At 44.2% G+C, this 13,513-nt stretch overlaps 1 protein-coding gene across 11 annotated transcripts in view; it reads left to right on the forward strand.

The window, feature by feature from the left end:
- The first annotated feature begins 4,246 nt into the window (after positions 1-4,246).
- LOC132881689 (von Willebrand factor A domain-containing protein 5A-like) overlaps positions 4,247-13,513 on the forward strand; it is a 50,227-nt gene continuing 40,960 nt past the window's right edge. For 9 of the 11 annotated variants that reach the window (XM_060914440.1, XM_060914446.1, XM_060914444.1 and 6 more), the window contains exon 1: positions 4,422-4,583. Coding sequence is in view for 2 of the 11 variants with exons in the window: in XM_060914442.1 (XP_060770425.1) it covers positions 4,547-4,583 (37 nt within the window). In the remaining 9 variants the exon portion in view is untranslated. The other 2 variants (XM_060914442.1, XM_060914441.1) reach the window with 2 other exon arrangements.

Raw genomic sequence — 13,513 nt, forward strand, 5'->3', positions numbered from 1 at the left:
GTCAGATTATCGAGTGTGTATCGAGTAAATGAAGAAATCCAAACTCTCGGGTGCGCAAGGGCGCAAACGAAGGCTACAGGAAGAAACAAATAGAGGTAAGTCTGATCTAATCTCTCATATCAACCGTTATAGTGGCAAATTAATGTTTTAGACGCCTGAATCAATGTCTGCCTAGCTAACTAGATGCAAACAGCAATAGACGGTGAGGTTTACTTGTGCAAACTGTCAAGAGTCGACATAGTATGTATAATAATTTGTCTTTTGTCTCAGATGTAGGATATTTCAGATAAATAAACAGAGTTTTTGCCACTACATGCAGGCTACAGCATCTGAGGTTAGCTGTTGTCTGGCCAGTGGTTTGAAGCTTGGGCTAACCATCCAGCTGTGTTGTCAATATCTCCAGTACCTTAATACCATCTCTGCATTTTGCATTTGCCCAGCTTACAATCTTAGGAAATTGTTATCAAAAGTAGATTCACGTTAAAATACTGTAATTATAAATGGTATGTTTTTCAAGCAATGCAAAACAGCCCACACTTATTTGTGATAGTGATGTTACACTGCTTTATGATGTCAAATTATAGATGCACTCAGGCAATACTTGCAGACAAGAGGACCTGCAGGAACTGCACCTGATTCTGCAGATTCACCTGTCTCTGAATTAAGTAAGTAGCCTACAACTTAGCCTACAAAGAAGCTTTTCAAAATTAAAACTGCTGAAGACATACTTAAGGTCAACAATGAGTCAAGAACATCTGAATGGGCTTGCTCTGATGAGCATCAACCAAGAGATCTCAAGAGAAATATCATTTGATGATATTATCAAGGAATTTGCCATTAGGAAGACCAGACGAGTCCCATTGTAATGTTGCTTCAATAACAAAGTACCCATAATAGCACTTTTGTTTGAAAATACAGCCCATTGATGTCCTAACAGGGTGCTTAAGTTTGCACAATTTAGAATTGTAGAATTTTTTATTCATTTAATTTGTTAATTCTTCAGAGATGACTTAACTTTTAATAGCAAAAAAGAAACTAAAAATAATTTATTGTTTATTGTCCATGCACTACACTTTGAACAGGGTGCGGAAGAGTTTTTGCCCATTATATGGAGATATGTATATTTGTGTGGTCATTTTACTTTGTGACACTTTATGTGAATAATGATAACAATAATAACAATAATGAAAAAGATAAAAATGACTTCTTGTTTATTGTCCATGCACCGTACATTGTTTAATAGTAATAGAATAGAGTGATTAGATTAAAGTGTTATTTAGATGTTATTAGAGGGTTTTTTTCTTGGGGCGCCAAAACTCAATCTCGCCTAGTGCAGCCAAAGACCTAGAGCCGGCCCTGCTAGGAAGTAAATAATGAGTCATTTTCAAGTCACTTTACATGGAAAAAAATGTGAGTGAAACAGTATTGTCATATGAGTGGCATAAAAATAAGACTAAAACAGTAAAAGAATAAGAACAGATAATGGCCAGCACACACAGAGGAACCAAATCCTCTCCTTCTTTCCCAATTCAAACTGCTACCACATTCAATTCAATTCAATTCAATTCAATTCAAAACACTTTATTTGTCCCCTAAGGGCACAGGATTCACACTGCACAGGATTCATATGTGCTACTCAAGGCCTCTGCATGCTCTTGCGACAAGGCTTTCGCATATAGCTTTTTGCAGACAGTTGTAATTTATCGTTGAGCGGGGAGTAATAGGCGTGCGCGATGTTATTCACCGCCACAACGCAAGGGGGCGCGAAGTCGCGAAATCGCTAGGAGTAGTTGGTGGGTGTGGTTAGTGGAGTGTTTATCCTCCGGTTACTTATAATGGCTAGAACTGGAGTCGTATAGATGTACGTACTTCCTCACTTCCTCAATCAACCGCTCTTCGTGCTGCTCCATCTTCGCTCGTGTTTTTTAAAATGGCGGTCGTGAAAACAAACCAAACCGGGAAAGTAGGGAAGCGGAAGTGTGTGTACAGCGGATGTAGAGTGGACCAATCAGAGCCCTCTTGTCTGCGACGCTATCTGCGAGGCTTCTGCAGTGGTCACAATTTTTGGGAGGTGCGCGCAGAGCGTCTGCGAAGGTGGGGGGGGCTACGCAGCCGCTATCTGTGACGCCGTCTGCGAGGACTGGGTTGTCAGCATAAATTGGCCTTCAGCCTGAGCAGGAAGGCCTGATTGACAGCTTGGACACTCAAGCAAATGAAAACACAATAGGGGAGGAAAAAAACAACAGGAAAAAAGCAATAATATAAATAATTTATTTTCTATTCTTGAATTTATTTTCCTATTCCTTTACTTTTATTTCTGCATTTCTTTTCTTATTCTCTAATTTGTATTCATTTTCTTTATTGACATGTATTTTCTTATACTTTTGCAGATTTATTTTCTTACTCTTTTATTTTTAATGTTATTTCTGCATTTGTTTTCATATGGGAAACCAGAGTACCTGGAGGAAACCCATGCAGACACAAGAAGAACATGCAAACACCACACAGAAAGGCCCTCACCGGCCACTGGGCTGGAACCCAGGACCTTCTTGCTGTAAGGCGACAGTGCTAACCACTACACCACCGTGCCGCCATATTTTCATTCATCCATTCATCATCTGTAGCTGCTTATTTTGTCCTACAGGGTCGCAGGCAAGCTGGAGCCTGTCCCAGCTGACTATGGGCAAGAGGCAGGCTACACCCTTGACAAGTTGCCAGGTCATCGCAGAGCTGACACAGAGACAAACAACCATTCACACTCAAACCTACAGTCAATTTAGAGCCATTAACCTAACCTGCATGTCTTTGGACTGTGAGAGAAACTGGAGCACCCGGAGGAAACCCACGCAGACACAGGGAGAACATGTAAACTCCACATAGAAAGGCCATCATAGGCTGCTGGGCTCGAATCCAGGACCTTCTTGCTGTGAGGCAACAGTGCTAATCACTACACCACCGTGCCACCACATGTTCATTCATCCATCCATCCATTATCTGTAGCCACTTATCCTGTTCTACAGGGTCGCAGGCAAGCTGGAGCCTATCCCAGCTGACTATGGGCAAGAGGCAGGTTACACCCTTGACAAGTTGCCAGGTCATCGCAGAGCTGACACAGAGACAAACAACCATTCACACTCAAACCTACAGTCAATTTAGAGCCATTAACCTAACCTACATGTCTTTGGGGGAAACCGGAGGAAACCCATGCAGACACAGGGAGAACATGCAAACACCACACAGTAAGGACCTCACCGGCCGCTGAGCTTGAACCCAGGACCTTCTTGCTGTAAGGCGACAGTGCTAACCACTACACCACCGTGCTGCCACATCTCATCTCATTATCTCTAGCTGCTTTATCCTGTTCTACAGGGTCGCAGGCAAGCTGGAGCCTATCCCAGCTGACTACGGGCGAAAGGCGGGGTACACCCTGGACAAATTGCCAGGTCATCACAGGGCTGACACAAAGACACAGACAACCATTCACACTCACATTCACACCTCCGGTCAATTTAGAGTCACCAGTTAACCTAACCTGCATGTCTTTGGACTGTGGGGGAAACCGGAGCACCCGGAGGAAACCCACGCGGACACGGGAAGAATATGCAAACTCCACACAGAAAGGCCCTCATCGGCAACGGGGCTCGAACCTGGACCTTCTTGCTGTGAGGCGACAGCGCTAACCACTACACCACCGTGCCGCCACATTTTCATATTTTTTAATTTTTATTTATTTTCTTATTCTTTTGCAGATTTATTCTTTTTATGGCACTCCTGTGACTCCATAGTTAGGCTCGGGGAGGGGGCAGTTACACTTTAATTTAGTAAAAAAAAAAAATGCGGGCGGCACGGTGGTGTAGTGGTTAGTGCTGTCGCCTCACAGCAAGAAGGTCCAGGTTCGATCCCCGTGGCCGGCGAGGGCCTTTCTGTGTGGAGTTTGCATGTTCTCCCCGTGTCTGCGTGGGTTTCCTCCGGGTGCTCCGGTTTCCCCCACAGTCCAAAGACATGCAGGTTAGGTTAACTGGTGACTCTAAATTGACCGTAGGTGTGAATGTGAGTGTGAATGGTTGTCTGTGTCTATGTGTCAGCCCTGTGATGACCTGGCGACTTGTCCAGGGTGTACCCCGCCTTTCGCCCGTAGTCAGCTGGGATAGGCTCCAGCTTGCCTGCGACCCTGTAGAACAGGATAAAGCGGCTACAGATAATGAGATGAAAAAAAAATGCATTTCGTATTATCATGACACCTTTGGCTTTCCACAGCCGCGGCGCCGCCTCACTAATACGTCGAAAACAAGAAATCTCAGATAGTCAGGCTGCAGTAAGACTTTCTGGCAAAAACTGCTTAAAATTGTGACGGACACAATTCACGTCTAAAGCGTGACTTTAACTTTGCTGCAGGCGTTTTCTGCCCTTTAACTGTCAGTCTTGTGGAAATGTTTATCCATGTTTTATGTGTGTGTAATTGAATTTAATTCCGCTCTAATAAACAGTTTTATTTCCAGGATCTCACACCAGCAGTGTGTTAGGATTCCTATAACAGGAGTTGAAAATGAACTGTGGCCTGCTGACAAACAAGAATGAGCCAGGTATTGTGTGTTTGTTTTTACTAATTAAAAAAAAAGTTTTTTAAAAAAAATATATATAATGTCTCTGTCTCTCTCTTACTTTCACTTTTATCCTCTTCCTGTGACTGTCCCGGAAATACTAATCGTCCTGCCTAATTCAACAGAACAAAATGTCAGTGTATTAACTACATGGATGCTTGTGTTCCTTGTACACTGCGTCCCTTTGATGCCTTCAAGTGTTTGTGCTGCAAAATTCTCCTCAGCTGTAAATCAGCTCATGGAAAAGCACATTTTCACGTGGAACATGTAAACACCTCAGGGTGTGACGAAACTGCGCTTCCGGGAACAACCACGCAGAGAGCAGCAGTCTTTCCAGTAGAGATGGGAATTCTCATTCATTTAGGTCCCACTGATCTCTACGTAAAATATCTGGAAAGCTCATTGGCCAATCAGAGTGAAGTCACTTGGCCGCCATATTACCACGCACATCGGATCATATCTCTGCCTAGGAAGCTACACAAAACTGGACGTGTGTCAGTGTGTGAATGGTTGATTTTTGTAGGGGTGTTTGTGGTTTAATCATCTCATCTCATTATCTCTAGCCGCTTTATCCTGTTCTACAGGGTCGCAGGCAAGCTGGAGCCTATCCCAGCTGACTACGGGTGAAAGGCGGGGTACACCCTGGACAAGTCGCCAGGTCATCACAGGGCTGACACATAGAGACAGACAACCATTCACACTCACATTCACACCTACGGTCAATTTAGAGTCACCAGTTAACCTAACCCGCATGTCTTTGGGGGAAACCGGAGCACCCGGAGGAAACCCACGCGGACACAGGGAGAACATGCAAACTCCGCACAGAAAGGCCCTCACCGGCCACGGGGCTCAAACCCGGACCTTCTTGCTGTGAGGCGACAGCGCTAACCACTACACCACCGTGCCGCCTGGTTTAATCATATTGTACAGCATTTTACAATCATGGATACATTCAGGAAGATTATCTAAACTAAAGGTGATTGGTGTACCTATGTATATTATCAGGCTTATTGCTTATTGGTATTGTCATCAAATGTATTATATTAGATGTGGACAGGTTATCAGTGATGGTTTTTACACAAGTAATGGTGTAAGACAAGGCGGTGTTTTGTCCCGTCTTCTCTTTAATGTTTATATGAATGATCTAAGTAATGCTTTGAATAAGATTTCTGTTGGTTGTTGTGCTGGTACCACAATCAACCATCTAATGCACGCTGATGATTTAGTTGTATTTGCACCCTCTATCAAAGGTCTGCAGAGATTGATGAATGTTTGTACTGAATATGGTCAGCACCACGATGTGATGTATATAATTGTACCAAGTCTCAGCTGATGTTGTTTGATCAGAAACATCTTGAAGTCAAACCCAACATAACTTTAGCTAATTCAGTCCTAGATTATGTTGATCGATATAAATATCTTGGCCATATCATTGATAGTCATCTTAATGATTAAGAGGATATGAAAAGTAAACAGAGAGCTTTATACGGTCGAGTTAATTGACTTGCCAGAAAATTTTACTTTTGTTCAAATGCTGTTAAGGTCAAGTTATTCTCATCATATTGTAACAACATTTACTTATGTACTCTATGGGTAAATTATCATGTTAATTACAGAAATATTGTATGTGTTGCCTTTAGGGTTGGGCGGTATCCAAATTTTGATACCTTTAAACTGTCTGTGTTTTCCCGGGGTATACGGTATTACCGAGAAAAAAATAATATTTTGTTTCGGCCTACTGTGTAACGTGCGCCTATGCCTCAAATGTACTATTTAAAAGCAGCATAGCGAATTGTGTGCATTGTGGTATGGATTAAGCAGCAAAGCGAATTTTGTGCATTGATGAATGGATTAAGAGATATTTCAAAGCATCACGCAACTCTTCCTTCATCTTGAAAATAGCATTCAACTGTCGTTTACACGTCTGCGTTGAAACGCCATTTGCAGCACTATTTCACCTACTCCATCAAAAAAAAGTACACGATGAGCAGGATCATACCCTTTCAAGCATGGGAAATAAAAAAAAGAAAAAGAATCAACCAACACCCAAGTCCGTTTAGACTGCGCGATAAACCATATTCTTCAGCGCAAATGAGGCGAACCTAATTCAAATGCGTGATAGCTGCACAAGGCAAAATCATATGGGCCCACGTCATGCCATGGCGGGGAAATTAATAATCAAATGGCCTTACCTTGCTTAAAACGTTGTCTTGATCACATAACTCCTTACAATTATTCCACTTAAATCCATACGGTTTAACACACCCAACAAAGATAGCAAGCGCATTGCTAATTCCCACCAGAAACCTAACAGTTTACGCTACGATGTTTTCTTCCGTTTCTTCAGTAGATGACATTTCAAACGTTTATTACCCACATCCCAAATGTCATCTCATCTCATCTCATTATCTCTAGCCGCTTTATCCTTCTACAGGGTCGCAGGCAAGCTGGAGCCTATCCCAGCTGACTACGGGCGAAAGGCGGGGTACACCCTGGACAAGTCGCCAGGTCATCACAGGGCTGACACATAGACACAGACAACCATTCACACTCACATTCACACCTACGGTCAATTTAGAGTCACCAGTTAACCTAACCTGCATGTCTTTGGACTGTGGGGGAAACCGGAGCACCCGGAGGAAACCCACGCGGACACGGGGAGAACATGCAAACTCCACACAGAAAGGCCCTCGCCGGCCACGGGGCTCGAACCCGGACCTTCTTGCTGTGAGGCGACAGCGCTAACCACTACACCACCGTGCCGCCCCCCCAAATGTCATACGTTATATTATTTTACCTTGTTGTTACTCATGTAACCTACTCAAAACACAACTCATTGGAGAGATCTCGTGGAAGTGGAGTACCCCAGGCTATGGTGTGCCTTAGGGGACATATTAGATTTTTCGTTTGGTTTGAAACCAAAATACTGCCACACTGCCGATGTTGTATTTTTTTTTTTGCCACTAACTCGTTATCTTGACTTGCCATCTTTCAACCGCGGTCTCAGTCTCTTTTTTTGTTTTTAGATAGGACAGTATAGAGAGACAGGAAATGAGCGGGGGAGAGAGAGACGGGATCGGGAAATAACCTCGGGTCGGAATCGAACCCGGGTCCCCGGATTTATGGTACGGTGCCTTAGCCATCTGAGCCATGACACCCCCGGTCTCAGTCTCTTGCGAAGCTTTCTGTCAGACTCCAAATGTCACGCAGGGTTGCCATGGTAACGACATAAACAACCCTGCACGCCATGAGAACTTCTTTAGGAAATTGATAGAATTAGTGAAAATACGATCACACAGGGGCGGCACGGTGGTGTAGTGGTTAGCGCTGTCACCTCACAGCAAGAAGGTCCTGGGTTCGAGCCCCGGGGCTGGCGAGGGCCTTTCTGTGTGGAGTTTGCATGTTCTCCCCGTGTCCGTGTGGGTTTCCTCCGGGTGCTCCGGTTTCCCCCACAGTCCAAAGACATGCAGGTTAGGTTAACTGGTGACTCTAAATTGACCGTAGGTGTGAGTGTGAATGGTTGTCTATGTGTCAGCCCTGTGATGACCTGGCGACTTGTCCAGGGTGTACCCCGCCTTTCGCCCGTAGTCAGCTGGGATAGGCTCCAGCTTGCCTGCGACCCTGTAGAAGGATAAAGCAGCTAGAGATGATGAGATGAGATGATGAGACGATCACACAGTTATTCGGGATGATCTTCAATTTATTATTTTATATTATGACCTCATGTACTCCATATTTATTTAGATATTATATATTTTTTTAAAATGACGGTAATGAGACCGATACCGTTGGTACTTTTGGATACCTCGGGATACCTTCTTACCGTAATACCGCCCAACCCTAGTTGCCTTCAATAATGTCCTTGGGGGCCTACTGAATTATAACCGCAGAAGCAGTGCTAGTCAGATGTTTGTTAGTAATGGCATTAAGTCTTATCAGGAATTATGAAGAACTTTTATTTATAGTCTTAAAAAACGGCTTGAATATTCTGAGAACTTTTTTATTCATAGCATCATTCATTTTGATATTTGTTGCGAGTCAAAATTAATCACAAAATGGAAATATCTGTTGTATGTTGGTCATCATATGTCTTAACTATTCTGCTGTGATTTTTATACTGTTTTTTTTTTTTATTACAGATGCTAGTCAATGGCCTATCATGGTGCAATTCATGTGTTCTGTTTTTATTTCTATTTTACGGATTTTATATATTTTTTATGCAATTTTATAATATTATGGACTGTACGTTGTCTGCATGTCTGAGATAGATAAATAAATAAATTACTACAGGTTATTATTCTTGGCGGCACAGTGGTGTAGTGATTTAACACTGTCGCCTCACAGCAAGAAGGTTCTGGGTTCGAGCCAAGTGGCCGACGGGGGCCTTTCAGTGTGGAGTTTGCATGTTCTCCCCGTGTCTGCGTGGGTTTCCTCCGGGTACTCCGTTTTCCCCCACAGTCCAAAGGCATGCAGGTTAGGCTAATTGGTGGCTCTAAATTGACCCTAGGTGTGAATGTGAGTGTGAATGGTTGTTTGTCTCTATGTATCAGCCCTGCGATGACCTGGCGACTTGTCCAGGGTGTACCCCGCCTCTCGCCCATAGTCAGCTGGGATAGGTTCCAGCTTGCCTGCGACCCTGTAGAACAGGATAAGTGGTTACAGATAATGGATGGATGGATACATTCAGGAAGAATACTACAGGTTATAATTCTTGGCGGCACAGTGGTGTAGTGGTGTAGTCACTGTTGCCTCACAGCAAGAAGGTCCTGGGTTCGAGCCCAGTGGCCGACAGGGGCCTTTCTGTGTGGAGTTTGCATGTTCTCTCCGTGTCTGCGTGTTTTCTCTGGGTGCTCCGGTTTCCCCCACAGTCCAAAGACATGCAGGTTAGACTAATTGGTGGCTCTAAACTGACAGTAGGTGTGAATGGTTATTTGTCTGTATGTGTCAGCCCTGCGATAACCTGGCGACTTGTCCAGGGTGTACCCCGCCTCTTGCCCATAGTCAGCTGGGATAGGCTCCAGCTTGCCTGCGACCCTGCACAGAATAAACGGTTACAGATAATGGATGGATGTTTTCCATGATTTTTATCTCGCTCTGACATTTGCAGTAAGTTACTCATCTGGCACACACACTTTCCAGCATGCAGCTGATACTCTTGACAGTTCTGTAGCAAAGCCATGACTTGTTCTGCTGTAATCTGTTCTAGGAGACCTTCAGCAGTGTTTCCAGTATGTTGATAAACCAAGTTACCTCATACTAACTTTCATAACGATTTACTGGATAATTCATAAAGCTTTACTTGCTTCTTTTAGATAGGGTTCAATGCACTATTTTAATTTGCACTTCATGCAATAACTTTCAATGTGCATGCTATCGGCATGAAGCAGGGAAGCTTCTAAAACCAATATTGTGCACAAGAGGTAGGACGTCTGTCTGACTGGCCATATCTGCTGCGCATGCTCCAAGTTCTCCATTGCTCTGGCCTCAATTTTTGTATTCTTGTTAGTTAAAATAGTGATTTTCAGTTTAGCCAAAAAGGCATCCAAACTGCAGTGTGGGAGTAAATAGTGCCATGTTGTCCACTCAGCCATTCGTTGGATGAGACTCAACACCAGTAGTCATTTATAATGTACCTAAAATCACTCCAACCATGAGGAATTTTATTTATTAAATTTATTAAAATATTCTACAGTCCCCTCTGAAACTAATGGAATAGCGAGGCCAAGTCTTTTGTTTCTGCTGTACACTGAAGACATTTGGATTTGAGATCAACAGATGAATGAGATGTTGGATCAAAATTTAAACTTTCATTTCCTGATATTTACACCTTGATGTATTGGAAAAATTAATAGGTCTGAATGTCTGCTCTTGGTTTGAAACCTGAGTTTCACCTTTTAAAAAGGATAAACCAACCTGAAGGTCAGAGAGCTGACATCAAACAGGTCAGCCAAGGAAAACAAAAGCGGTTGATGAAACATTGTGAAAGCTGTGAAGGGAAAAAACAAAACAGTTAGTGACATCTCCAGCAACCTCCACAGGACAGGGGTGAAGAGATCGCAGTCCACCATTTGAAGAAGACTTTGAGAGCAGAAATATAGAGGTTATATGACAAGATGCAAACCACTCATCGGCAGTCAGAATCAGAAGGCCAGGTTGGAAAACCATATGTGCTAAAAGAAGCCAACTGGACTTGCTTGAAATTCTTGAAGACGTTTCACCTCTCATCCGAAAGGTTTCTTCAGTTCTGTCTGACTAGTGGGGAGTTCCAGGTATTTATCCTCTAGTGGATCAAAAGCAACCCTAGGGAGAGTCGTTAAGGTCACCTGGGTCATTGAGTCATCCTGTAGGGCTGGGTGTGAACAGTGTTAGCAGCTTAGGGAGTCATTAGGGTGATCTGTGGGCCGTTGGTTCTCTCTGTCATCCTGTGAGTCACTGAAGTCAGTTGAGTCTTAAGGCCTTTGTATGCTCGTGCGACAAGGCTTTCGCAGATAGCTTTTCGCAGACAGTTGTAATTTATTGTTGAGCGGGGATAATAGGCGTGCGCGATGTTATTCACCAGCACAACGCAAGGGGGCGCGAAGTCGCTAGGAGTTGTTGGTGGGTGTGGTTAGTGGAGTGTTTATCCTCCGGTTACTTATAATGACTAGAACTTTTTTTTTTATAATGACTAGAACTGGAGTCGTATAGATGTATGTACTTCCTCAATCAACCGCTCTTCATGCTGCTCCATCTTCGCTCGTGTTTTTAAAAATGCCGGTCGTGAAAACAAACCAAACCGGGAAAGTAGAGAAGCGTAAGTGCGTGTACAGCGGATGTAGAGTGGACCAATCAGAGCCCTCTTGTCTGCGGGGCTTCTGCGGTGGTCACAATTTTTGGGAGGTGCGTGCAGAGCGTCTGCGAAGGTGGGGGGGCTACGCAGACACTGTCTGCGATGCTATCTGCGAGGACTGGGTTGTCAGCATAAATTGGCCTTTAGGCTACGTTTACATTAGACCGTATCTGTCTCGTTTTCTTCGCGGATGCACTGTCCGTTTACATTAAACCGCCTGGAAACGCCGGGAAACGGGAATCCGCCAGCGTCCACGTATTCAATCCAGATCGTGTCAGCTCCGGTGCTGTGTAAACATTCAGAATACGCGGATACGCTGTGCTGAGCTCTAGCTGGCGTCTCATTGGACAACGTCACTGTGACATCCACCTTCCTGATTCGCTGGCGTTGGTCATGTGACGCGACTGCTGAAAAACGGCGCGGACTTCCGCCTTGTATCACCTTTCATTAAAGAGTATAAAACTATGAAAATACTGCAAATACTGATGCAAATACTGCCCATTGTGTAGTTATGATTGTCTTTAGGCTTGCCATCCTTCCACTTGCAAGTAGTAAGTGATATGCGCTGGGATCACACACACAGCGGCTCAGTCCCGAATCGTGGCTTGTGCACTTCACTCGCGCGCTGTGTGAGCTGCGCAAGGCCGGAGTGCGCACCCTCCAGAGGGCACTCGCTGTTCAGGGCGGAGTGATTTGGAGCGCAGGATGCCTGCGGAGCCGAGCGTATCCGTGTATTGGCGTTGCTGTGTGCACGCAAATCGTGTATTGGTGTTGCTGTGTGCACACTAATCGTTTTAAAAATGTTAATCTGATGATCCGCTGATACGGTCTAATGTAAACATGGGCTTAGGCCCTGTCCACACGGCAACGGATTCAGGTGAATCTGATAAAATTGTTTATCGTTTCGGCCTGGCGTCCACACGACACTGGCGTTTTGGGTGCCCCAAAACGAAATCTTTTGAGAACGGGTTCCAGAGTGGAAAGATCTGGCAACAGCGCCGTTGCGAAGTCGTCTGGATGAGTAGAACGGATTTGTTTACGATGACGTCACAACCACATGTGCTTCACGCCGGGTAGAAGTGTAACGAACTCGATGCGAGTTGTCAACAAATCCTATAACTGGGTTCATGAAACGCGCTTACAAAATATTTTCACTGTGAATATTTATTGTGTAATGGTGCAAAGTGAGAGAGAGAGAGTTAGGGCAGAGTCAATTCCGCCAGCAAAAATAGGGAAAAAAAAGAAGCGATCTCACCTCTTCAGATGTTGGTTTAAGTCCTACAATACATTCCTCAAAAAGGGCGTAGAAGAACAAATTAATCCATCAACGTGTAGCATTCAATTTATTCCGGACCATTAAAGACGCTGCCTTCCGCGTAGAATCATACGTCATCCTCGCCGCCATATTGGATGGGTCAAAGCGGAGAATAAAGATGCCTCATTCATGTGCTGCGTTTAACTGTACCAACAGGTTTGCCGTCCAAACGAGATCACATGGGATTACCTTTCACAGGTGAGACTGGAAAAATACTTTTCATTGTATTTGGTCATTATAATGTAATTTTACGAACAGATTTTTCTGACTTTGTGGCTAATATGAAGTCTCGCGCATAATAGTTTAATAGTTTAAATAACATCTCGTTGCCGTTGTCGCGTGGATGTAGCCTTAATGGGGGTGTGTATTCAGTTGTCTGGGAAGTGTAGCAAGGACTGCATTGTAGGGTGCTGATAAGTGGTGTCTTAGGCCCTGTCCACACGGCAACGGATTCAGGTGACTCCGATACAATTGCTTATCGTTTAGGCCTGGCGTCCACACGGCACCGGCGTTTTGGGTGCCCAAAATGCAGTCTTTTTGAGAACGGGTTCCAGAGTGGAAAGATCTGGCAACGTTGCCATTGTGAAGTCGTCTGGATGAGTAGAACGTATTTGTTTACGATGACGTCACAACCACATGACTGTGAGTGCTTCACGCCGGGTAGAAGTGTAACGAATATCACCAGGATATCACCAGGAAAAAGCCTTACAGAGCACTAGTGAGAGTGAAACACGAGCTTGGATATTATTATTATTATTATTATTATTA

The sequence above is a fragment of the Neoarius graeffei genome, chromosome 2 (assembly GCF_027579695.1).
Source record: "Neoarius graeffei isolate fNeoGra1 chromosome 2, fNeoGra1.pri, whole genome shotgun sequence".
In the NCBI taxonomy this organism is placed as follows: Eukaryota; Metazoa; Chordata; class Actinopteri; order Siluriformes; family Ariidae; genus Neoarius; species Neoarius graeffei.